This window comes from Heterodontus francisci, chromosome 48, assembly GCF_036365525.1.
Source record: "Heterodontus francisci isolate sHetFra1 chromosome 48, sHetFra1.hap1, whole genome shotgun sequence".
Lineage (NCBI taxonomy): Eukaryota > Metazoa > Chordata > Chondrichthyes > Heterodontiformes > Heterodontidae > Heterodontus > Heterodontus francisci.
The window spans coordinates 17,853,278-17,880,341 of record NC_090418.1 but is presented as its reverse complement, the minus strand read 5'-3'; the positions used below and the strand labels follow the sequence as shown (position 1 = coordinate 17,880,341).

Sequence of the window (27,064 nt, the reverse complement as noted above, 5' to 3'; positions counted from 1 at the left end):
CTGGAACGCACTGCCTGAAGAGGTGGTAGAGGCAGGAACCCTCACAACATTTAAAAAGTATTTAGATGAGCACTTGAAACGCCATAACATACAAGGCTATGGTCCAAGTGCAGGAATATTTTTTTTATTCATTCACGGGATGTGGGTGTCACTGGCCAGGCCAGCATTTATTGTCCATCCCTAATTGCCCTTGAGAAGGTGGTGGTGAGCTGCCTTCTTGAACCGCTGCAGTCCATGTGGGGTAGGTACACCCACAGTGCTGTTAGGAAGGGAGTTCCAGGATTTTGACCCAGCGACAGTGAAGGAACGGCGATATAGTTCCAAGTCAGGATGGTGTGTGACTTGGAGGGGAACTTGCAGGTGGTGGTGTTCCCATGCATTTGCTGCCCTTAGTTTTAGTTTAGAGATACAGCACTGAAACAGGCCCTTCGGCCCACCGAGTCTGTGCCGACCATCAACCACCCATTTATACTAATTCTACACTAATCCCATATTCCTACCACATCCCCACCTGTCCCTATATTTCCCTACCACCTACCTATACTAGGGGCAATTTATAATGGCCAATTTACCTACCAACCTGCAAGTCCCTTGTCCTACTAGTTGGTAGAGGTCGCGGATTTAGAAGGTGCTGTCTAAGGAGCCTTGGAGCATTGCTGCAGTGCATCTTGTAGATGGTACACACTGCTGCCACTATGGGATTAGAATAGTTGAGTGCTGGAGAGCCAGCACAGACGCAATGGGCCGAAGGGCCTGTTTCTGTTCTGTTTAACTCTATGACTCTATAACTCTATCAGGTTGAGGTGCTGTGGGACAGTGGCGCAGTGGTTAGCACTGCAGCCTCACAGCTCCAGCAACCTGGGTTCAATTCCAGGTGCTGCCTGTGTGGCGTTTGCAAGTTCTCCCTGTGTCTGCGTGGGTTTCTTCCGGGTGCTCCGGTTTCCTCCCTCATGCCAAAGACTTGCAGGTTGATAGGCTAATTGGTCATTATAAATTGCCCCTAGTATAGGTAGGTGGTAGGGAAATATAGGGACAGGTGGGGATGTGGTAGGAATATGGAATTAGTGTAGAATTAGTACAAATGGGTGGTTGATGGTCGGCACAGACTTGGTGGGCCGAAGGGCCTGTTTCAGTGCTTTATCTCTAAACTAAACTAAAAAAAAAGGTGTATTAGTTTGAAATGCTGCTTTAGGTTTAAGTGCTGTACTAGTTTTAGAGACTGGATTAGTTTGAAATGCAGGATTAAGTAGAAGTGCTGTATTAGTTCTGGAGGCAGGATTGGTTTGAGGTGCAGAGTAGGTTTGAGGTGCAGGGTCGGTTTGAGGTGCAGGATTGGTCCGAAATGCAGTATTCAGCTGTGCTGCTGTATTAGTTTTAAGGTGTATTAGTTTGAAATGCTGCATTAGTTTGTGATGCTGTGTTCGTTTAAAGGTGTATTTGTTTGAAGTGCAGCATTCATCAGAACGTTCTGAAGAAGGGTCACTGACAAAGAACAAAGAACAATACAGCAAAGGAACAGGCCATTCGGCCCACCAAGCCTGCGCCTATCTTGTTGCCTGTCTAAACTAAAACCTTCTGCACTTCCGGCGTCCGTATCCCTCTATTCCCATCCGATTCATGTATTTGTCAAGATGCCTCTTAAACGTCTCTATGGTACCTGCTTCCACCACCTCCCCTGGCAACAAGTTCCAGGCACTCACCACCCTCTGTGTAAAGAACTTGCCTCGCACATCCCCTCTAAACTTTGCCCCTCGCACCTTAAACCTATGTCCCCTAGTAACTGACTCTTCCACCCTGGGAAAAAGTTCTGACTATCCACTCAGTCCATGTCACTCATAACTTTGTAAACCTCTATCAGGTTGCCCCTCCACCTCCGTCGTTCCACTGAAAACAATCCAAGATTATCCAACCTCTCCTCACAGCCAAAAAATTTTACCTCTGCTTCTCTCTCCACAGATGCTGCCAGACCTGCTGAGTATTACCAGCAATTTTTGTTTTTATTTTACATAGGTTGAGTTGCTGTATTAGATTTCAAGGCTGGATTAGTTTGAAATGAACAAAGAACAAAGAACAGTACAGCACAAGAACAGGCCATTCGGCCCTCCAAGCCTGCGCCGATCTTGATGCCTGCCTAAACTAAAACCTTCTGCACTTCCGGGGTCCGTATCCCTCTAATCCGATCCTATTCATGTATTTGTCAAGATGCCTCTTAAACGTCTCTATGGTACCTGCTTCCACCACCTCCCTGGCAGCAAGTTCCAGGCACTCACCACCCTCTGTGTAAAGAACTTGCCTCGCACATCCCCTCTAAACTTTGCCCCTCGCACCTTAAACCTATGTCCCCTAGTAACTGACTCTTCCACCCTGGGAAAAAGCTTCTGACTATCCACTCTGTCCATGCCGCTCATAACTTTGTAAACCTTTATCATGTCACCCCTCCACCTCCGTCATTCCAGTGAAAACAATCTGAGTTTATCCAACCTCTCCTCATAGCTAATGCCCTCCAGACTAGGCAACATCCTGGTAAACCTCTTCTGTACCCTCTCCAAAGCCTCCACTTCCTTCTGGTAGTGTGGCGACCAGAATTGCACGCAATATTCTAAGTGTGGCCTAACTAAAGTTCTGTACAGCTGCAGCATGACTTGCCAATTTTTATACTCTATGCCCCGACCGATGAAGGCAAGCATGCCGTATGCCTTCTTGACTACCTTATCCACCTGCGTTGCCACTTTCAGTGACATGTGGACCTGTAAGCCCAGATCTCTCTGCCTGTCAATACTCCCAAGGGTTCTGCCATTTACTGCATACCTCCCACCTGCATTAGATCTTCCAAAATGCATTACCTCACATTTGTCTGTATTAAACTCCATCTGCCATTTCTCCGCCCAAGTCTCCAACCGATCTATATCCTGTTGTATCCTCTGACAACCCTCATCACTGTCCGCAACTCCACCAACCTTTGTGTCGTCCATAAACTTACTAATCAGACCAGCTACATTATCCTCCAAATCATTTATATATACTACAAACAGCAAAGGTCCCAGCACTGATCCCTGCGGAACACCACTAGTCACATCCCTCCATTCAGAAAAGCACCCTTCCACTGCTACCCTCTGTCTTCTCTGACTGAGCCAGTTCTGTATCCATTTAGCCAGCTCCCCTCTGATCCCATGTGACTTCACCTTTTGTATCAGTCTGCCATGCGGGACCTTGTCAAAGGCTTTACTGCAGTCCATCTCGACAACATCCACTGCCCTTCCCTCATCAATCATCTTCCTCACTTCCTCAAAAAACTCAATCAAATTAGTGAGACACGACCTCCCCTTCACAAAACCATGCTGCCTCTCGCTAATAAGTCCATTTGTTTCCAAATGGGAGTAAATCCTGTCCTGAAGAATCCTCTCTAATAATTTCCCTACCACTGACGTAAGGCTCGCCGGCCAACAATTTCCTGGATTATCCTTGCTACCCTTCTTAAACAAAGAAAGAATAAGCATTTTCCACAATGAATATTAACTTTATAACAGAAAACAAATGGCAGATGTCAAACACACGTGAATTCCCAGTGTGTCCAGGTGGGTTTCTTTATACCTTTATAATTCTATGAGGTGTGACCCCTGTGCTAGTAGCTGGGCTGGAGCAGGCTGCTGATCGAGCTGCCCCCTCGTCTGGGATCACTTCGACAGCTGTCCTCTGGCTGCCTGAGGCCTGGAAGTTTTCCTGTAAAGGTGCAGGGCTCTGTTCAGGTATTGCAGCTACTGGAGCTGATCTGACTGGTGGAAGGGCTGAGGAGCCGCTGTCCACACTCAGAACGCCCTGAGTGGAGCCCCCACTTGTGGAGGTCAGCCTCTTTTCTCTTCCCTTTCATGGCTCACTTGAACTTCCCTGCTCACCAGAGATTACGAGGAGCTGGAGAAGACCTCATCCTCCTCGCGCCTTGCCACTGCTGCATTGAGCCAAGGCAATGGTGTGCAGGTCTCTGCGCGTCTGCAGGATCTGGCTCTCCATGAGGGTCACCAACCTCTCAATGGAAGAAGCCATGTGCTCACACATCTGAAACATGGCAGCAGTCATGGCCTGGATGGACTCCTCCATCATCCGCTCATGGCTGCACATGGCCTCTCTGCCAGGTGTTGCCTTACCTCTCTCTGGCACCCCCTGTGCTGTTGACACCAGAGGCTCGTCATCAGCCTGGGGTTTAGCATGGGCCTGGACACCCACAGTCCTGCGACTGTCGGGGATCTCGGCTGTGTCAGCCTCAGCCAACTGCTCGGGTGCATGTGCAGTGCTCTCACCAGCTTGTGACCTGATTCTAAAGCCGAGCATGAACGCACTGAGGGGAAAGTATCTGCGCTGGTGGAAGGTGCAGGAGAGTCATGTAATGGTGCATCCTCTGACTGCTCCTCCTTCTCAGAGGTTGATGGCTGGCCCTCTTCAGCTGGAGTTTCCTGCGGACGCTGACCTGCATGAGAGAACACAAACCTGTGTTTGTTATGCATTGCAGATCTTATGAAATCCATGCATGATGTGGATCTCCAGAAGTGTGTTTATTGTTGAATGAAGACCATCCTCACTGTCATGTGTGGAGACTCGCGTCTCACCATCACTTTCATCCTCAGCTGCTGAGAGAGGCCGTATATCTGCAACTCCTCCACCAGTCCGTGAGGTCTCCTTGTTGTTATGGGCCCGTTTGTCCTGCAAGTGGAAAGAGGGAGATAGTCACACTTCACAGGAAGAGCTACCAGACCGGTATGCTAGTGGCATCCCCTCATCCACTGCCCCTTTGCCAGCGTCTTTGTTGATGTCTCCCTCCCCATGTCGCACAGCCTCCTGCATGGATCCACTTGCAATCTGCAGAAAAGAGAGTGGGTATGTAGCACTCACCTTGGCAGACCAAAGGAGGTCATTGACTCTATTCCTGCACTGGACCTCTGTTCGGGGAGTGACCCCATGGCTGCTGACCTCATCTGCGACCTTCATCCAGGCTTGCTTGGTCAGGCGGGCGGACCTCTTCTTGCAATCGCTGGGGAAGAGGACCTCCTGTGTTCCCCTTGCAGCCTGGAGGAGCATCTCAAGAGAGGCAACACTAAACCGTGGAGCCATCCAGTGTCTTATCACTGCCATAGTGCGACTTCCTTATCAGGGGGTGGGCGAGGAGGGGTGTGTGCGGGTGTGTGGGGGTGGGTGGGTGTCCAGGAATCACTCCAGCACCAGCTTCAGCAGTAAACAGCAAAAGGCTGAAAGCCAGCAGTGAAAGCAGGGCTTTAAATATGGCACCAGCACCTGCTCAGGAGTGATCCTATGCTGCATTTGGCCTGAAATCCCACTCCATTAATTAATTGACCGGGCCCCGTGACTCCATTATTATAATTGGCTGGCCGCTGCGTGATTTTGGTGGGCCAGTCACACACATGATGAGTGGCCATGGCAACCACTTCCGGCTCTGCTGTGGGAAGCCATGACGGAAACCTCAAACTCAGCCCGATGTGTTCAGCCTTCCAAAACATCAAGTCTATCAACCTTCTCTTGAGCATCTACATTCCTTTCATTTTCTTTAGTGTATCCGATGTCCTGACTTCACCGTCATTCCTGAACCCTAGTTCCAGCTGTTGATACTTTCTGGAGTGTATCCTGCCGTGTCACCTTAATCAGTCTCCTCACTTCCTGCCAAATTAATGTATCTAAAATTATTGAAAACACTAAAAGCATCCCAATAATTGTACAAAAAGACATCACTATCACTGGAGGGAAAGTAATGGGACTAAAGATTGACAAGTCCCCTGGACATGATGACCTGCATCTGAGGGTCTCAAAAGAAGTGGCTGCGGAGAAAAGGGATGCATTGGTTGTAATCTTCCAAAATTCCCTGGATTCTGGAAAGGCCCCAGTGCATTGGAAAAGCACAGAGGGAATGCCCTTATTTCAGAAAGATGAAGACAGAAAGGAGGAAACTATAGACACGTTGGGAAAATATTGCAATCCATTCTAAGGAAGTAGTAACAGGGTGTAACAATCTGGATGGATAAAGGGCAACCAGTAGATTTTTTTTCATTCTTCCATGGGATGTGGGTGTCACTGGCTAGGCCAGCATTTATTGTCCATTCCTAATTGCCCATGAGAATGTGGTGGTGAGCTGACTTCTTGAACCACTGCAGTCCATGTGGGGTAGGTACTGTTAGGAAGGGAGTTCCAAGATTTTGACCCAGCGACAGCGATGGAACAGCGATATAGTTACAAGACAGGATAGTGTGTGCCTTAGACGGGAACTTGCAGCTGGTGTTCCCATTCTTCAGCTACACTTGTCTTTCTAGATGGTAGAGGTCGCAGGTTTGGAAGGTGCTGTCCAGGGAGCCTTGATGCTTTGCTGCAGTTCATCTTGTAGATGGTGCATACTGCTGCCACTGTATGCCAAAGGTGGAGGGAGTGAACGTTAAAAATAGTGGATGAGGTGCCAATCAAGTGGGCTGCTTTTGCCCTGGATGTGGTCCAGTTTCTTGAGTGTTGTTGGAGCTGCACCCATCCAGGCAAGTGGAGAGTATTCCATCACACTCCTGATATTTGCCTTGCAGGACTTTGGGGAGTCAGGAGGTGAGTTAATTACTGCAGAATTTCCAGTCTCTGACCTGCTCTTGTAGCCACAGTATTTATATGTCTGGTCCCGAAAAGTTTAAAGTATTGATACTGGGCTGTTTCCGAGTACACTGAGTGGAAATGACAGGTATTGGTACTGGGCTGCTTCCTATTACACTGAGTGGTAATGAAAGGTATTGATACTGGGCTGCTTCCTATTACACTGAGTGGTAATGACAGGTATTGGTACTGAGCTGTTTCCTATTACACTGAGTGGAAATGACAGGTATTGGTACTGGGCTGCTTCCTATTACACTGAGTAGTAATGACAGGTATTGATACTGGGCTGTTACCTATTACACTGAGTGGTAATGACAGGTATTGATACTGGGCTGTTACCTATTACACTGAGTGGTAATGACAGGTATTGATACTGGGCTGTTTCCTATTACACTGAGTGGTAATGACAGGTATTGATACTGGGCTGTTTCCTATTACACTGAGTGGTAATGACAGGTATTGATACTGGGCTGTTTCCTATTACACTGAGTGGTAATCACAGGTATTGATACTGGGCTGTTTCCTATTACACTGAGTGGAAATGACAGGTATTGATACTGGGCTGTTTCCTATTACACTGAGTGGTAATCACAGGTATTGATACTGGGCTGTTACCTATTACACTGAGTGGTAAAGACAGGTATTGATACTGGGCTTTTTCCTATTACACTGAGTGGTAATCACAGGTATTGATACTGGGCTGTTTCCTATTACACTGAGTGGTAATGACAGGTATTGATACTGGGCTGTTACCTATTACACTGAGTGGTAAAGACAGGTATTGATACTGGGCTTTTTCCTATTACACTGAGTGGTAAAGACAGGTATTGATACTGGGCTTTTTCCTATTACACTGAGTGGTAATCACAGGTATTGATACTGGGCTGTTTCCTATTACACTGAGTGGTAATCACAGGTATTGATACTGGGCTTTTTCCTATTACACTGAGTGGTAATGACAGGTATTGATACTGGGCTGCTTCCTATTACACTGAGTGGTCATAACAGGTATTGATACTGGTCTGTTTCCTATTACACTGAGTGGTAATGACAGGTATTGGTACTGGGCTGTTTCCTATTACACTGAGTGGTAATGACAGGTATTGATACTGGGCTGTTTCCTATTACACTGAGTGGTAATGACAGGTATTGGTAATGGGCTCCTTCCTATTACACTGAGTGGTCATGACAGGTATTGATACTGGGCTGTTTCCTATTACACTGAGTGGTAATGACAGGTATTGATACTGGGCTGTTTCCTATTACACTGAGTGGTAATGACAGGTATTGATACTGGGCTGTTTCCTATTACACTGAGTGGTAATGACAGGTATTGATACTGGGCTCCCTCCTATTACACTGAGTGGTAATGACAGGTATTGGTACTGGGCTCCTTCCTATTACACTGAGTGGTAATGACAGGTATTGGTACTGGGCTTTTTCCTATTACACTGAGTGGTAGTGACAGGTATTGATACTGGGCTGTTTCCTATTACACTGAGTGGTAGTGACAGGTATTGGTACTGGGCTGTTTCCTATTACACTGAGTGGTAATGACAGGTATTGATACTGGGCTGTTTCCTATTACACTGAGTGGTAATGACAGGTATTGATACTGGGCTGTTTCCTATTACACTGAGTGGTAATGACAGGTATTGATACTGGGCTGTTTCCTATTACACTGAGTGGTAATGACAGGTATTGGTACTGGGCTCCTTCCTATTACACTGAGTGGTAATGACAGGTATTGGTACTGGGCTGTTTCCTATTACACTGAGTGGTAATGACAGGTATTGATACTGGGCTGTTTCCTATTACACTGAGTGGTAATGACAGGTATTGATACTGGGCTGTTTCCTATTACACTGAGTGGTAATGACAGGTATTGGTACTGGGCTCCTTCCTATTACACTGAGTGGTAATGACAGGTATTGGTACTGGGCTGTTTCCTATTACATTGAGTGGTAATGACAGGTATTGATACTGGGCTGTTTCCTATTACACTGAGTGGTAATGACAGGTATTGATACTGGGCTGTTTCCTATTACACTGAGTGGAAATGACAGGTATTGATACTGGGCTGTTTCCTATTACACTGAGTGGTAATGACAGGTATTGGTACTGGGCTGTTTCCTATTACACTGAGTGGTAATGACAGGGATTGATACTGGGCTCCTTCCTATTACACTGAGTGGTCATGACAGGTATTGATACTGGGCTGTTTCATATTCCACTGAGTGGAAATGACAGGGATTGATACTGGGCTGTTTCATATTCCACTGAGTGGAAATGACAGGGATTGATACTGGGCTGTTTCATATTCCACTGAGTGGTAATGACAGGTATTGATACTGGGCTGCTTCCTATTACACTGAGTAGTAATGACAGGTATTGGTACTGGGCTGTTTCCTATTACACTGAGTGGTAATGATAGGTATTGGTACTGGGCTGTTTCCTATTACACTGAGTGGTAATGACAGGTATTGATACTGGGCTGCTTCCTATTACACTGAGTAGTAATGACAGGTATTGGTACTGGGCTGTTTCCTATTACACTGAGTGGTAATGACAGGTATTGATACTGGGCTGTTTCCTATTACACTGAGTGGTAATGACAGGTATTGATACTGGGCTGTTTCATATTCCACTGAGTGGAAATGACAGGTATTGATACTGGGCTGTTTCATATTCCACTGAGTGGTAATGACAGGTATTGATACTGGGCTGCTTCCTATTACACTGAGTAGTAATGACAGGTATTGGTACTGGGCTGTTTCCTATTACACTGAGTGGTAATGACAGGTATTGGTACTGGGCTGTTTCCTATTACACTGAGTGGTAATGACAGGTATTGATACTGGGCTGCTTCCTATTACACTGAGTAGTAATGACAGGTATTGGTACTGGGCTGTTTCCTATTACACTGAGTGGTAATGACAGGTATTGATACTGGGCTGTTTCCTATTACACTGAGTGGTAATCACAGGTATTGATACTGGGCTGTTTCCTATTACGCTGAGTGGTAATCACAGGTATTGATACTGGGCTGTTACCTATTACACTGAGTGGTAAAGACAGGTATTGATACTGGGCTGTTTCCTATTACACTGAGTGGTAATGACAGGTATTGATACTGGGCTGTTTTCTATTACACTGAGTGGTAATGACAGGTATTGATACTGGGCTGTTTCCTATTACACTGAGTGGTAATGACAGGTATTGATACTGGGCTGTTTCCTATTACACTGAGTGGTAATGACAGGGATTGGTACTGGGCTGCTTCCGATAACAGTGAGTGGTAATGACAGGGATTGATACTGGGCTGTTTCCTATTACACTGAGTGGTAATGACAGGTATTGGTACTGGGCTGTTTCCTATTACACTGAGTGGTAATGACAGGTATTGGTACTGGGCTGTTTCCTATTACACTGAGTGGTAATGACAGGTATTGATACTGGGCTGCTTCCGATAACAGTGAGTGGTAATGACAGGTATTGATACTGGGCTCCTTCCTATTACACTGAGTGGTAATGACAGGTATTGGTACTGGGCTGTTTCCTATTACACTGAGTGGTAATGACAGGGATTGGTACTGGGCTGCTTCCGATTACACTGTGTGGTAATGACAGGTATTGATACTGGGCTCCTTCCTATTACACTGAGTGGTAATGACAGGTATTGGTACTGGGCTGTTTCCTATTACACTGAGTGGTAATGACAGGTATTGGTACTGGGCTGTTTCCTATTACACTGAGTGGTAATGACAGGTATTGATACTGGGCTGTTTCCTATTACACTGAGTGGTAATGACAGGTATTGATACTGGGCTGTTTCCTATTACACTGAGTGGTAATGACAGGTATTGATACTGGGCTGTTTCCTATTACACTGAGTGGTAATGACAGGTATTGGTACTGGGCTCCTTCCTATTACACTGAGTGGCAATGACAGGTATTGGTACTGGGCTTTTTCCTATTACACTGAGTGGTAGTGACAGGTATTGGTACTGGGCTGTTTCCTATTACACTGAGTGGTAATGACAGGTATTGATACTGGGCTGTTTCCTATTACACTGAGTGGGAATGACAGGTATTGATACTGGGCTGTTTCCTATTACACTGAGTGGTAATGACAGGTATTGGTACTGGGCTCCTTCCTATTACACTGAGTGGAAATGACAGGTATTGGTACTGGGCTTTTTCCTATTACACTGAGTGGTAGTGACAGGTATTGATACTGGGCTGTTTCCTATTACACTGAGTGGTAGTGACAGGTATTGGTACTGGGCTGTTTCCTATTACACTGAGTGGTAATGACAGGTATTGATACTGGGCTGTTTCCTATTACACTGAGTGGTAATGACAGGTATTGGTACTGGGCTTTTTCCTATTACACTGAGTGGTAGTGACAGGTATTGGTACTGGGCTGTTTCCTATTACACTGAGTGGTAATGACAGGTATTGATACTGGGCTGTTTCCTATTACACTGAGTGGTAATGACAGGTATTGGTACTGGGCTGTTTCATATTACACTGAGTGGTAATGACAGGGATTGATACTGGGCTCCTTCCTATTACACTGAGTGGTAATGAAAGGTATTGGTACTGGGCTCCTTCCTATTACACTGAGTGGTAATGACAGGTATTGGTACTGGGCTGTTTCCTATTACACTGAGTGGTAATGACAGGTATTGGTACTGGGCTGTTTCCTATTACACTGAGTGGTAATGACAGGTATTGATACTGGGCTGTTTCCTATTACACTGAGTGGTAATGACAGGTATTGGTACTGGGCTGTTTCCTATTACACTGAGTGGTAATGACAGGTATTGATACTGGGCTGTTTCCTATTACACTAAGTGGTAGTGACAGGTATTGGTACTGGGCTGTTTCCTATTACACTGAGTGGTAATGACAGGTATTGATACTGGGCTGTTTCCTATTACACTGAGTGGTAATGACAGGTATTGGTACTGGGCTGTTTCATATTACACTGAGTGGTAATGACAGGTATTGATACTGGGCTGTTTCCTATTACACTGAGTGGTAATGACAGGTATTGATACTGGGCTGTTTCATATTCCACTGAGTGGAAATGACAGGGATTGGTACTGGGCTGTTTCCTATTACACTAAGTGGTAGTGACAGGTATTGATACTGGTCTGTTTCCTATTACACTAAGTGGTAATGACAGGTATTGGTACTGGGCTGTTTCCTATTACACTAAGTGGTAGTGACAGGTATTGGTACTGGGCTGTTTCCTATTACACTGAGTGGTAATGACAGGTATTGATACTGGGCTGTTTCATATTACACTGAGTGGTAATGACAGGTATTGATACTGGGCTGTTTCCTATTACACTGAGTGGTAATGACAGGTATTGATACTGGGCTGCTTCCTATTACACTAAGTGGTAGTGACAGGTATTGGTACTGGGCTGTTTCCTATTACACTGAGTGGTAATGACAGGTATTGATACTGGGCTGTTTCATATTACACTGAGTGGTAATGACAGGTATTGATACTGGGCTGTTTCCTATTACACTGAGTGGTAATGACAGGTATTGATACTGGGCTGTTTCATATTACACTGAGTGGTAATGACAGGTATTGATACTGGGCTGTTTCCTATTACACTGAGTGGTAATGACAGGTATTGGTACTGGGCTGTTACCTATTACACTGAGTGGTAATGACAGGGATTGATACTGGGCTCCTTCCTATTACACTGAGTGGTAATGACAGGTATTGGCACTGGGCTGTTATCTATTACACTGAGTGGTAATGACAGGTATTGGTACTGGGTTTTTTCCTATTACACTGAGTGGTAATGACAGGGATTGATACTGGGCTGTTACCTATTACACTGAGTGGTAATGACAGGTATTGGTACTGGGCTCCTTCCTATTACACTGAGTGGTAATGACAGGTATTGATACTGGGCTGTTACCTATTACACTGAGTGGTAATGACAGGTATTGGTACTGGGCTGTTACCTATTACACTGAGTGGTAATGACAGGGATTGATACTGGGCTCCTTCCTATTACACTGAGTGGTAATGACAGGTATTGGTACTGGGCTTTTTCCTATTACACTGAGTGGAAATGACAGGTATTGGTACTGGGTTTTTTCCTATTACACTGAGTGGAAATGACAGGTATTGGTACTGGGCTGTTACCTATTACACTGAGTGGTAATGACAGGGATTGATACTGGGCTCCTTCCTATTACACTGAGTGGTAATGACAGGTATTGGTACTGGGCTGTTACCTATTACACTGAGTGGTAATGACAGGGATTGATACTGGGCTCCTTCCTATTACACTGAGTGGTAATGACAGGTATTGGTACTGGGCTGTTATCTATTACACTGAGTGGTAATGACAGGTATTGGTACTGGGCTGTTATCTATTACACTGAGTGGTAATGACAGGTATTGGTACTGGGCTGTTATCTATTACACTGAGTGGTAATGACAGGTATTGGTACTGGGCTGTTACCTATTACACTGAGTGGTAATGACAGGTATTGGTACTGGGCTGTTACCTATTACACTGAGTGGGAATGACAGGTATTGATACTGGGCTGTTTCCTATTACACTGAGTGGTAATGACAGGTATTGGTACTGGTCTGTTTCCTATCACACTGAGTGGGAATGACAGGTATTGATACTGGGCTGTTTCCTGTTACACTGATTGGTAATGACAGGTATTGATACTGGGCTGTTTCCTATTACACTGAGTGGTAATGACAGGTATTGATACTGGGCTGTTTCCTATTACACTGAGTGGTAAAGGCAGGTATTGATACTGGGCTGTTTCCTATTACACTGAGTGGTAATGACAGGTATTGATACTGGGCTTTTTCCTATTACGCTGAGTGGTAATGACAGGTATTGGTCCTGTTCTGTTTCCTATTACACTGAGTGGTAAAGACAGGTATTGATACTGGGCTGTTTCCTATTACACTGAGTGGTAAAGGCAGGTATTGATACTGGGCTGTTTCCTATTACACTGAGTGGTAATGACAGGTATTGATACTGGGCTGTTTCCTATTACACTGAGTGGTAATGACAGGTATTGATACTGGGCTGTTTCCTATTACACTGAGTGGTAATGACAGGTATTGATACTGGGCTGTTTCCTATTACACTGAGTGGTAATGACAGGTATTGGTCCTGTTCTGTTTCCTATTACACTGAGTGGTAATGACAGGTATTGATACTGGGCTGTTTCCTATTACACTGAGTGGTAATGACAGGTATTGATACTGGGCTGTTTCCTATTACACTGAGTGGTAATGACAGGTATTGATACTGGGCTTTTTCCTATTACGCTGAGTGGTAATGACAGGTATTGGTCCTGTTCTGTTTCCTATTACACTGAGTGGTAATGACAGGTATTGATACTGGGCTGTTTCCTATTACACTGAGTGGTAATGACAGGTATTGATACTGGGCTGTTTCCTATTACACTGAGTGGTAATGACAGGTATTGATACTGGGCTGTTTCCTATTACACTGAGTGGTAATGACAGGTATTGGTCCTGTTCTGTTTCCTATTACACTGAGTAGTAATGACAGGTATTGATACTGGGCTGTTTTCTATTACACTGAGTGGTAATGACAGGTATTGGTACTGGGCTGTTTCCTATTACACTGAGTGGGAATGACAGGTATTGATACTGGGCTGTTTCCTATTACACTGAGTGGTAATGACAGTTATTGGTCCTGTTCTGTTTCCTATTACACTGAGTAGTAATGACAGGTATTGATACTGGGCTGTTTTCTATTACACTGAGTGGTAATGACAGGTATTGGTACTGGGCTGTTTCCTATTACACTGAGTGGTAATGACAGGTATTGATACTGGGCTGCTTCCGATAACAGTGAGTGGTAATGACAGGTATTGATACTGGGCTCCTTCCTATTACACTGAGTGGTAATGACAGGTATTGGTACTGGGCTGTTTCCTATTACACTGAGTAGTAATGACAGGTATTGGTACTGGGCTGTTTTCTATTACACTGAGTGGTAATGACAGGTATTGGTACTGGGCTGTTTCCTATTACACTGAGTGGGAATGACAGGTATTGATACTGGGCTGCTTCCTATTACACTGAGTAGTAATGACAGGTATTGATACTGGGCTGTTTCCTATTACACTGAGTGGAAATGACAGGGATTGGTACTGGGCTGTTTCCTATTACACTAAGTGGTAGTGACAGGTATTGGTACTGGGCTGTTTCCTATTACACTGAGTGGTAATGACAGGTATTGATACTGGGCTGTTTCCTATTACACTGAGTGGTAATGACAGGTATTGGTACTGGGCTGTTTCCTATTACACTAAGTGGTAGTGACAGGTATTGGTACTGGGCTGTTTCCTATTACACTAAGTGGTAGTGACAGGTATTGGTACTGGGCTGTTTCCTATTACACTGAGTGGTAATGACAGGTATTGATACTGGGCTGTTTCATATTACACTGAGTGGTAATGACAGGTATTGATACTGGGCTGTTTCCTATTACACTGAGTGGTAATGACAGGTATTGATACTGGGCTGTTTCATATTCCACTGAGTGGAAATGACAGGTATTGGTACTGGGCTGTTACCTATTACACTGAGTGGTAATGACAGGTATTGATACTGGGCTGTTACCTATTACACTGAGTGGTAATGACAGGTATTGGTACTGGGCTGTTACCTATTACACTGAGTGGTAATGACAGGGATTGATACTGGGCTCCTTCCTATTACACTGAGTGGTAATGACAGGTATTGGTACTGGGCTGTTATCTATTACACTGAGTGGTAATGACAGGTATTGGTACTGGGTTTTTTCCTATTACACTGAGTGGTAATGACAGGGATTGATACTGGGCTGTTACCTATTACACTGAGTGGTAATGACAGGTATTGGTACTGGGCTCCTTCCTATTACACTGAGTGGTAATGACAGGTATTGATACTGGGCTGTTACCTATTACACTGAGTGGTAATGACAGGTATTGGTACTGGGCTGTTACCTATTACACTGAGTGGTAATGACAGGGATTGATACTGGGCTCCTTCCTATTACACTGAGTGGTAATGACAGGTATTGGTACTGGGCTTTTTCCTATTACACTGAGTGGAAATGACAGGTATTGGTACTGGGTTTTTTCCTATTACACTGAGTGGAAATGACAGGTATTGGTACTGGGTTTTTTCCTATTACACTGAGTGGAAATGACAGGTATTGGTACTGGGCTGTTACCTATTACACTGAGTGGTAATGACAGGGATTGATACTGGGCTCCTTCCTATTACACTGAGTGGTAATGACAGGTATTGGTACTGGGCTGTTACCTATTACACTGAGTGGTAATGACAGGGATTGAAACTGGGCTCCTTCCTATTACACTGAGTGGTAATGACAGGTATTGGTACTGGGCTGTTATCTATTACACTGAGTGGTAATGACAGGTATTGGTACTGGGCTGTTATCTATTACACTGAGTGGTAATGACAGGTATTGGTACTGGGCTGTTATCTATTACACTGAGTGGTAATGACAGGTATTGGTACTGGGCTGTTACCTATTACACTGAGTGGTAATGACAGGTATTGGTACTGGGCTGTTACCTATTACACTGAGTGGTAATGACAGGTATTGGTACTGGGCTGTTTCCTATTACACTGAGTGGTAATGACAGGTATTGATACTGGGCTGTTACCTATTACACTGAGTGGGAATGACAGGTATTGATACTGGGCTGTTTCCTATTACACTGAGTGGTAATGACAGGTATTGGTACTGGTCTGTTTCCTATCACACTGAGTGGGAATGACAGGTATTGATACTGGGCTGTTTCCTGTTACACTGATTGGTAATGACAGGTATTGATACTGGGCTGTTTCATATTACACTGAGTGGTAATGACAGGTATTGATACTGGGCTGTTTCCTATTACACTGAGTGGTAATGACAGGTATTGATACTGGGCTGTTTCCTATTACACTGAGTGGTAATGACAGGTATTGATACTGGGCTGTTTCCTATTACACTGAGTGGTAAAGGCAGGTATTGATACTGGGCTGTTTCCTATTACACTGAGTGGTAATGACAGGTATTGATACTGGGCTTTTTCCTATTACGCTGAGTGGTAATGACAGGTATTGGTACTGGGCTGTTTCCTATTACACTGAGTGGTAATGACAGGTATTGATACTGGGCTGTTTCCTATTACACTGAGTGGTAATGACAGGTATTGATACTGGGCTGTTTCCTATTACACTGAGTGGTAATGACAGGTATTGATACTGGGCTGTTTCCTATTACACTGAGTGGTAATGACAGGTATTGATACTGGGCTGTTTCCTATTACACTGAGTGGTAATGACAGGTATTGGTCCTGTTCTGTTTCCTATTACACTGAGTAGTAATGACAGGTATTGATACTGGGCTGTTTTCTATTACACTGAGTGGTAATGACAGGTATTGGTACTGGGCTGTTTCCTATTACACTGAGTGGGAATGACAGGTATTGATACTGGGCTGTTTTCTATTACACTGAGTGGTAATGACAGGTATTGGTCCTGTTCTGTTTCCTATTACACTGAGTGGTAATGACAGGTATTGATACTGGGCTGTTTCCTATTACACTGAGTGGTAATGACAGGTATTGATACTGGGCTGTTTCCTATTACACTGAGTGGTAATGACAGGTATTGATACTGGGCTTTTTCCTATTACGCTGAGTGGTAATGACAGGTATTGGTCCTGTTCTGTTTCCTATTACACTGAGTGGTAATGACAGGTATTGATACTGGGCTGTTTCCTATTACACTGAGTGGTAATGACAGGTATTGATACTGGGCTGTTTCCTATTACACTGAGTGGTAATGACAGGTATTGATACTGGGCTGTTTCCTATTACACTGAGTGGTAATGACAGGTATTGGTCCTGTTCTGTTTCCTATTACACTGAGTAGTAATGACAGGTATTGATACTGGGCTGTTTTCTATTACACTGAGTGGTAATGACAGGTATTGGTACTGGGCTGTTTCCTATTACACTGAGTGGGAATGACAGGTATTGATACTGGGCTGTTTCCTATTACACTGAGTGGTAATGACAGTTATTGGTCCTGTTCTGTTTCCTATTACTCTGAGTAGTAATGACAGGTATTGATACTGGGCTGTTTTCTATTACACTGAGTGGTAATGACAGGTATTGGTACTGGGCTGTTTCCTATTACACTGAGTGGTAATGACAGGTATTGATACTGGGCTGTTTCCTATTACACTGAGTGGTAATGACAGGTATTGATACTGGGCTGTTTCCTATTACACTGAGTGGTAATGACAGGTATTGGTCCTGTTCTGTTTCCTATTACACTGAGTAGTAATGACAGGTATTGGTACTGGGCTGTTTTCTATTACACTGAGTGGGAATGACAGGTATTGATACTGGGCTGCTTCCTATTACACTGAGTAGTAATGACAGGTATTGATACTGGGCTGTTTCCTATTACACTGAGTAGTAATGACAGGTATTGGTACTGGGCTGTTTTCTATTACACTGAGTGGTAATGACAGGTATTGGTACTGGGCTGTTTCCTATTACACTGAGTGGGAATGACAGGTATTGATACTGGGCTGCTTCCTATTACACTGAGTAGTAATGACAGGTATTGATACTGGGCTGTTTCCTATTACACTGAGTGGTAATGACAGGTATTGATACTGGGCTGTTTTCTATTACACTGAGTGGTAATGACAGGTATTGGTACTGGGCTGTTTCCTATTACACTGAGTGGGAATGACAGGTATTGATACTGGGCTGCTTCCTATTACACTGAGTAGTAATGACAGGTATTGATACTGGGCTGTTTTCTATTACACTGAGTGGTAATGACAGGTATTGATACTGGGCTGTTTCCTATTACACTGAGTAGTAATGACAGGTATTGGTACTGGGCTGCTTCCTATTACACTGAGTAGTAATGACAGGTATTGATACTGGGCTGTTTTCTATTACACTGAGTGGAAATGACAGGTATTGATACTGGGCTGTTTTCTATTACACTGAGTAGTAATGACAGGTATTGATACTGGGCTGTTTCCTATTACACTGAGTAGTAATGACAGGTATTGGTACTGGGCTGCTTCCTATTACACTGAGTAGTAATGACAGGTATTGATACTGGGCTGTTTTCTATTACACTGAGTGGTAATGACAGGTATTGGTACTGGGCTGTTTTCTATTACACTGAGTGGAAATGACAGGTATTGATACTGGGCTGTTTTCTATTACACTGAGTAGTAATGACAGGTATTGATACTGGGCTGTTTCCTATTACACTGAGTGGGAATGACAGGTATTGATACTGGGCTGTTTCCTATTACACTGAGTGGGAATGACAGGTATTGGTACTGGGCTGTTTTCTATTACACTGAGTGGTAGTGACAGGTATTGATACTGGGCTGTTTTCTATTACACTGAGTGGAAATGACAGGTATTGATACTGGGCTGTTTTCTATTACACTGAGTAGTAATGACAGGTATTGATACTGGGCTGTTTCATATTACACTGAGTGGTAATGACAGGTATTGATACTGGGCTGTTTCCTATTACACTGAGTGGTAATGACAGGTATTGATACTGGGCTGTTTCCTATTACACTGAGTAGTAATGACAGGTATTGATACTGGGCTGTTTCCTATTACACTGAGTGGTAATCACAGGTATTGGTGCTGAGCTGTTTCCTATTACAAAAAGTGTAAAATGTTGGTACACGCCTGTTTCCCATTACACTCGGGGCAATGTGAAAACTATATTTATTCTATTTCTTTTGACACTGTCTTACCATGATGAGAAGCAATCTCTTTCTTTCCTGGTTCAATGCAGCTGTTCAGAAACCTTTTCATTCTGTGATATTCTCTATGTTCTGTTCCATTGTTTGTTACCAATTGAGTTATTATGTCTCTGCTTTCTCAATGTGATCCTGTCCGTCCACCCCTCTGCTTCAAACTTCTGCTTGGGCTGTGACCTCATATTCTCAGCCTGTCAATATCCTCTCTCCCATCATCAGTTAATGCTTTGCATGGTGCCCTCTTCAAATTCATTTGTTGCTTTTCCTTTACTCCCCAAAATTCCTACAAGATCACTGCTCCTGTTCCCTCTGAAGTGATCCAGCTGCGATGTGCAGTTGTATGGACCTGGGCTAAGGAGACTGAGATGCCATATACAGTGGCGCAGTGGTTAGCACCGCAGCCTCACAGCTCCAGCGACCCAGGTTCAATTCCGGGTACTGTCTGTGTGGAGTTTGCAAGTTCTCCCTGTGTCTGCGTGGGTTTCCTCCGGGTGCTCCGGTTTCCTCCCACATGCCAAAGACTTGCAGGTTGATAGGTTAATTGGCCATTATAAATTACCCCTAGGATAGGTAGGTGGTAGGGAAATATAGGGTCTGGTGGGGATGTTGTAGGAATATGGAATTAGTATAGGATTAGTATAAATGGGTGGTTGATAGTCGGCACAGACTCGGTGGGCCGAAGGGCCTGTTTCAGTGCTGTATCTTTAAAAAAAAAAGATAAACAATTCCAATGCGTACTGCCTAGCCTCGAGTGTGGTGAATGATCTGTCGAGTTTAATCAATAATTTTCTGTCTCTTTTCCTTCCCTGCTTTGCAGTTAACGTCATGGCGATTGTGATCCTGTCCCGAGGAAAGTGTGGGCTCTCCACATGCATCACTCGCTACCTGGTGGCCATGGCAATGGCAGATCTACTGGTTGTAATTAATGAGGTCATATTGTATCGTATCAGTTATTCCTATTTCCGGGGGTCCTTCCTCGATATTACTCCTGCGTGTAGTGTTATTATCGTCCTGAGCCATGTGTCCACTAACACTTCAGTTTGGTTCACAGTCACTTTCACCTTTGATCGATTTGTGGCCATTTGTTGCCGGAAGCTGAAAACAAAATATTGCAGCCAGCAAACAGCAGCCGTGGTGATAACAACAACCTGCATTCTGATCTGTTTGAAAAGTGTTCCCTTCTACTTTACATTAGAACCTCGTGAGGTAATAGACCATGTACCGTGGGACTGCTTAACAAAAGAAAGTTATTTTAGTGAGCCCGGATGGATGGCATTTGACTGGTTCGATTCAGTTCTCACCCCCTTGCTCCCATTCGCTTTAATTCTGTTGCTCAACGCTCTGACAGTCAGATACATTTTAGCCGCCAGTCGAGTCCGTAAGGGACTGAGGGGTCAGAGCGAGGGAGAGATTCACACTGACCCAGAGATGGAGAGCAGAAGAAAGTCTGTGATTTTGCTCTTCACTGTTTCCGGCAGCTTCATACTTTTGTGGCTGACAACTGTTATCGAATTCTTATATCATAACATTACACAGGCAAATTATGCTGATTATAATGATTCTCAAATTATCTTCGAACAAGTGGGATACATGCTGCAAATTTCAAGTTCCTGCACAAACACTTTTATTTATGGGGTGACTCAGACCAGGTTCAGAGAGCAGTTCAAGATCTTGGTGAGCTCTCCAGTTAAACTCATTGTAAAATTAATCAAGTAGTTCAGCAAAAGTGAGCTCAGGCCAGAGGTGGGTCCGGTTGTGTCCAGTTCATTATTTTCCCCGAGACTTCCCTCCCTTGAATTGCAGCAGGAATCACTCTTAATCTCAAAATACATTTTTGCATGGCAGTTGTCTGCTGCTTGCATCCTTGAGGATCCTGCCATCTTCCATGTGGCTCACATGGCCAAGCCAGCTCAAGTGCCGCTGGCTCAGTAGTGTGTATATGCTGGGGATGTTGGCCGCCTCGAGGACTTCTGTGTTGGAGATGCGGTCCTGCCACCTGATGCCAAGGATTCTCTGGAGACATCGCTCTTGGCTGACATACGTTGTCCAGGCCTCGCTGCCGTTGAGCAAGGTACTGAGGACACAGGCTTGATACACTCGGACTTTTGTGTTCCGTGTCAGTGCGCCATTATCCCACACTCTCTTGGCCAGTCTGGACATAGCAGTGGAAGCCTTTCCCATGCGCTTGTTGATTTCTGTATCGAGAGACAGGGTATTGGTGATAGTTGAGCCTAGGTAGGTGAACTCTTGAACCACTTCCAGAGCGTGGTCGCCAATATTGATAGATGGAGCATTTCTGACGTCCTGTCCCATGATGTTTGTTTTCTTGAGGATGATGGTTAGGCCAAATTCGTTGCAGGCAGCCGCAATCCTGTCAATGAGTCTCTGCAGACACCCTTCAGTGTGAGATGTTAATGCAGCATCGTCAGCAAAGAGGAGTTCCCTGATGAGGACCTTCCGTACTTTGGTCTTCGCTGTAAAATGGGCAAGGTTGAATAACCTACCATCTGATCTTGTGTGGAGGAAAATTCCTTCTTCTGAAGACTTGAACGCATGTGAGAGCAGCAGGGAGAAGAGGACCCCAAACAGTGTAGGTGCGAGAACACAGCCCTGTTTCACGTCACTCAGAATAGGAAAGGGGTCTGATGAGGCACCGCTATGCTGAATTGTGCCTTTCATATTGTCATGGAATGAGGTGATGATACTGAGGAGCTTTGGTGGACATCTGATCTTTTCTAGTAGTCTGAAGAGATCACGTCTGCTGACGAGGTCAAAGGCTTTGGTGAGATCAATGAAAGCAATGTAGAGGGGCATCTGTTGTTCGTGGCATTTCTCCTGTAGCTGGCGAAGGGAGAACAGCATGTTAATGGTGGATCTCTGTGCTGAAAGCCACACTGCGCCTCAGGGTAGACATGCTCAGCCAGCTTCTGGAGCCTGTTTAAAGGACTCGAGAAGACTTTCCCCACTATGCTGAGCAGGGAGATTCCACGGTAGTTGTTGCAGTCACCGTGATCACCTTTGTTCTTATTGAGGGTGATGATATTGGCATCGCGCATGTCCTGTGGTACTGCTCCCTCGTCCCAGCACAGGCAAAGCAGTTTGTAGAGTGCTGAGAGTATAGCAGGCTTGGCATTCTTGATTATTTCAGGTGTAAACCGTCCTTTCCAGGGGTTTTTCCACTGGCTAGAGAATCAACGGCATCACTGAGTTCTGATTTTGTTGGCTGTACGTCCAGCTCATCCATGAGTGGCAGAGACTGGGCTGCATTGAGGGCGGTCTCAGTGACAACATTTTCCCTGGAGTACAGTTCTAGGTAGTGCTCCACCCAGTGGTCCATTTGCTTGCGTTGGTCAGTGATTGTGTCCCCTGATTTAGATTTGAGTTTGAGGGGGGCAATCTTCTTGATGGTTGGCCCAAAAGCTCTCTTAATGCCATCATACATTCCTCTGATGTTTCTGGTGTCTGAGGCCAGCTGAATAGGACTGCATAGGTGTTGCCAGTAGTCATTTGCGCAGCGCCTGGCTTCTGGCTGCTTTAAGTGCTATGGATGTTAACTTGCTGGGGGCTTTCTTGTAGTTCAGCAGTGCAATGCGCTTAGCGTCTATGACAGGTTCCAGCTCTTCAAAGTGAGATTGAAACCAGTCTGCATTCCGCTTCACACGTTTACTGAAGGTGGTCATTGCTGAGTTATAGATGGCGTCTCTGATGTGGGCCCACTTGGTCTCTGCATCCCCTGCAGGAGTGTTTTGAAGGGCTTTTTCAAGTGAATTTAGAAACTTATGTAACAGCTGTGGATGAGAGATTCTGCTCGCGTTGATGCGCGGGTGGCTCTTCTGTAGTAATGGCTTCGCGGTAATGTCACTGGACTAGTAATCCAGAGCCCAGGCTAATGCTCTGCGGGCAGATGGTGAAATTTGAATTCAATTAACAAAACTGGAATAAAAAGCTCGTCTAATGGTGACCATGAAAGCATTGTCGATTGTCGGGAAAACCCATCTGGTTTACTGATATCTTTTAGGGAAGGAAATCTGCTGTCCTTACCTGCTCTGGCCTACATGTGACTCCAGACTCTCAGCAATGTGGTCGACTCTTAAATGCCCTCTGAAATGGACTGGAGAGCCACTCAGTTCAAGTGCAGTTAGGGATGGGTAATAAATGCTGGCCGAGCCAGCAACGCCCCCATCCCACAAAACAAATCAGAAAGGAACGTCGTTACACCAGCTTATCCCTCTTCCCTTTCTAGAACAGTGGTATAACATTAGCAGCTCTCTAGTCCTCCGACGCTACTGCTGTATCCAATGAGAATTGAAAGATTGTGACCAATGCCCCTGCTATTTCTGCCTTTGCTTTTGTTGTTCTTATTGACGAGAGTTAGAGAAAGTGAGTTAGATGTTCTCCTTCGAGCAGAGAAGGTTAAGGGGAAATTTGATCGAGGCCTTTAACATCATGCAGGGTGCTGTTAGAGTAAATAAGGATAAAGTATTTCAAATGGCAGAGCATCTAACCAATTTTAAGGCATTACAACCAGGTGAGAAAGAGGTCTCGGGTTCCCTTTCAGCCTTCACCTGGTCTTACTGTAAGAGGGTTTAATTTTAAACACACTATTTTTAACTCCCCCTTGCTGAATCCTTGCTCACTGCTTTCCAATTATAAGGCAAAGAAACCAGCACAAACAGGCTTTCTTAGGTTTAAAAAAGAAAAGTTGAAATTTATTAAACTTAGACTCTAATTCAGTTACAAATACACACTGCGCCCCATGCTAGCATGCATACCGAAACATACATGCAAATAGAGACAGAAAAGAGCAGAAGGAAATGGAAACGTTTGAGGCGATATCTTAAGAGTAGTTGTTACAGTTCTTCAAGCTCACTGTAAAGTCCTTGATTGTTGGTACATCTTGCTTGTTGTTGGGGCCCTGTATTCTTCTTAAACCTTCTCTTGAGATTTGTGTCTTCAGTGGATTCAGAGGCTTGTGGGAAAGAGATGGGAGCAGACAGGAGAGAGATCTTCTCAGTCCAGGAGCAAACCGCTTTATGCCCAAACTGTTTGTACAAATTCAAAAACTCAGGTTGCCCAGCAGGTTAGTCATGTGACTAGCTGGTTTGACCATGTCCGTTTGTGTATTTGGCCATCTTAGCAGTCAACCTAGAATGTGAGCTCCCCCACCTTCAATGTCTAGTGATCAAAAGTCCATTGTGGGTTGAATGTGTCAGGGAATGGCTGCTTTGTCCTTCCAAACACCGTCTGCCAATACGAACAAAGAACAAAAGAACAAAGAAAATTACAGGCCCTTCGGCCCTCCAGGCCAGCGCCGATCCAGATCCTCTATCTAAACATGACGCCTATTTTCTAAGGGTCTGTATCTCTTTACTTCCTGCCCATTCATGTATCTGTCTAGATACATCTTAAAAGATGCTATCGTGCCCGCGTCTACCACCTCCGCTGGCAACGCGTTCCAGGCACCCACCACCCTCTGCGTAAAAAACTTTCCACGCATATCCCCCCTAAACTTTTCCCCTTTCACTCTGAACTCGTGACCCCTAGTAATTGAATCCCCCATGCTGGGAAAAAGCTTCTTGCTATCCAACCTGTCTATACCTCTCATGATTTTGTACACCTCAATCAGGTCCCCCCTCAACCTCCGTCTTTCGAATGAAAATAATCCTAATCTACTCAACCTCTCTTCATAGCTAGCGCCCTCCATACCAGGCAACATCCTGGTGAACCTCCTCTGCACCCTCTCCAAAGCATCCACATCCTTTTGGTAATGTGGCGACCAGAACTGCACGCAGTATTCCAAATGTGGCCGAACCAAAGTCCTATACAACTGTAACATGACCTGCCAACTCTTGTACTCAATACCCCGTCCGATGAAGGAAAGCATGCCGTATGCCTTCTTGACCACTCTATTGACCTGCATTGCCACCTTCAGGGAACAATGGACCTGAACACCCAAATCTCTCTGCACATCAATTTTCCCCAGGACTTTTCCATTTACTGTATAGTTCACTCCTGAATTGGATCTTCCAAAATGCATCACCTCGCATTTGCCCTGATTGAACTCCATCTGCCATTTCTCTGCCCAACTCTCAAGTCTATCTATATACTGCTGTATTCTCTGACAGTCCCCTTCACTATCTGCTACTCCACCAATCTTAGTGTCGTCTGCAAACTTGCTAATCAGACCACCTACACTTTCCTCCAAATCATTTATGTATATCACAAACAACAGTGGTCCCAGCACGGATCCCTGTGGAACACCACTGGTGACACGTCTCCATTTTGAGAAACTCCCCTCTACTGCTACTCTCTGTCTCATGTTGCCCAGCCAGTTCTTTATCCATCTAGCTAGTACACCTTGGACCCCATGCGCCTTCACTTTCTCCAACAGCCTACCATGGGGAACCTTATCAAACGCCTTACTGAAATCCATGTATATGACATCGACAGCCCTTCCCTCATCAATCAACTTTGTCACTTCCTCAAAGAATTCTATTAAGTTGGTAAGACATGACCTCCCCTGCACAAAACCATGTTGCCTATCACTGATAAGCCCATTTTCTTCCAAATGGGAATAGATCCTATCCCTAAGTAACTTCTCCAGCAGCTTCCCTACCACTGACGTCAGGCTCACCGGTCTATAATTACCTGGATTTTCCCTGCTACCCTTCTTAAACAAGGGGACAACATTAGCAATTCTCCAGTCCTCCGGGACCTCACCCGTGTTTAAGGATGCTGCAAAGATATCTGTTAAGGCCCCAGCTATTTCCTCTCTCGCTTCCCACAGTAACCTGGGATAGATCCCATCCGGACCTGGGGACTTGTCCACCTTAATGCCTTTTAGAATACCCAACACTTCCTCCCTCCTTATGCCGACTTGACCTAGAGTAATCAAACATCTGTTCCTAACCTCAACATCCTTCATGTCCCTCTCCTCGGTGAATACCGATGCAAAGTACTCATTTAGAATCTCATCCATTTTCTCTGATTCCACGCATAACTTTCCTCCATTGTCCTTGAGTGGGCCAATCATTTCTCTAGTTACCCTCTTGCTCCTTATATATGAATAAAAGGCTTTGGGATTTTCCTTAACCATGTTTGCTAAAGATATTTCATGACCCCTTTTCGCCCTCTTAATTCCTCATTTCAGATTGGTCCTACATTCCCGATATTCTTCCAAAGCTTCGTCTTTCTTCAGCCACCGAGACCTTATGTATGCTTCCTTTTTCCTCTTAGCTAGTCTCACAATTTCACCTGTCATCCATGGTTCCCTAATCTTGCCATTTCTATCCCTCATTTTCACAGGAACATGTCTCTCCTGCACGCTAATCAACCTCTCTTTAAAAGCCTCCCACATATCACATGTGGATTTACCTTCAAACTGCTGCTCCCAATCTACATTCCCCAGCTCCTGCCGAATTTTGGTATAGTCGGCCTTCCCCCAATTTAGCACTCTTCCTTTAGGACCACTCTCGTCTTTGTCCATGAGTATTCTAAAACTTACTGAATTGTGATCACTATTCCCAAAGTAGTCCCCTACTGAAACGTCAACCACCTGGCCGGGCTCA

The 27,064-nt window shown here is 44.8% G+C and overlaps 1 protein-coding gene across 1 annotated transcript; it reads left to right on the top strand.

Annotated features, from left to right (window-relative positions):
- The first annotated feature begins 6,479 nt into the window (after positions 1-6,479).
- Positions 6,480-21,212, top strand: LOC137357497 (probable G-protein coupled receptor 139). The gene is made up of 2 exons (XM_068023847.1): positions 6,480-6,588; positions 20,314-21,212. The coding sequence occupies exons 1-2, from the start codon at positions 6,480-6,482 to the stop codon at positions 21,210-21,212; spliced, it is 1,008 nt and encodes a 335-aa protein (XP_067879948.1).
- Positions 21,213-27,064: the final 5,852 nt, after the last annotated feature.

What these genes read in the sequence shown, in the direction of transcription:
- LOC137357497 (XM_068023847.1), top strand. Translation starts at nt 6,480, where the DNA reads ATGTGGTCCAGTTTCTTGAGTGTTGTTGGAGCTGCACCCATCCAGGCA. An exon ending in GGACTTTGGGGAGTCAGGAG is followed by an intron (nt 6,589 to 20,313) that starts GTGAGTTAATTA and finishes CCTGCTTTGCAG; the next exon opens with TTAACGTCATGGCGATTGTG.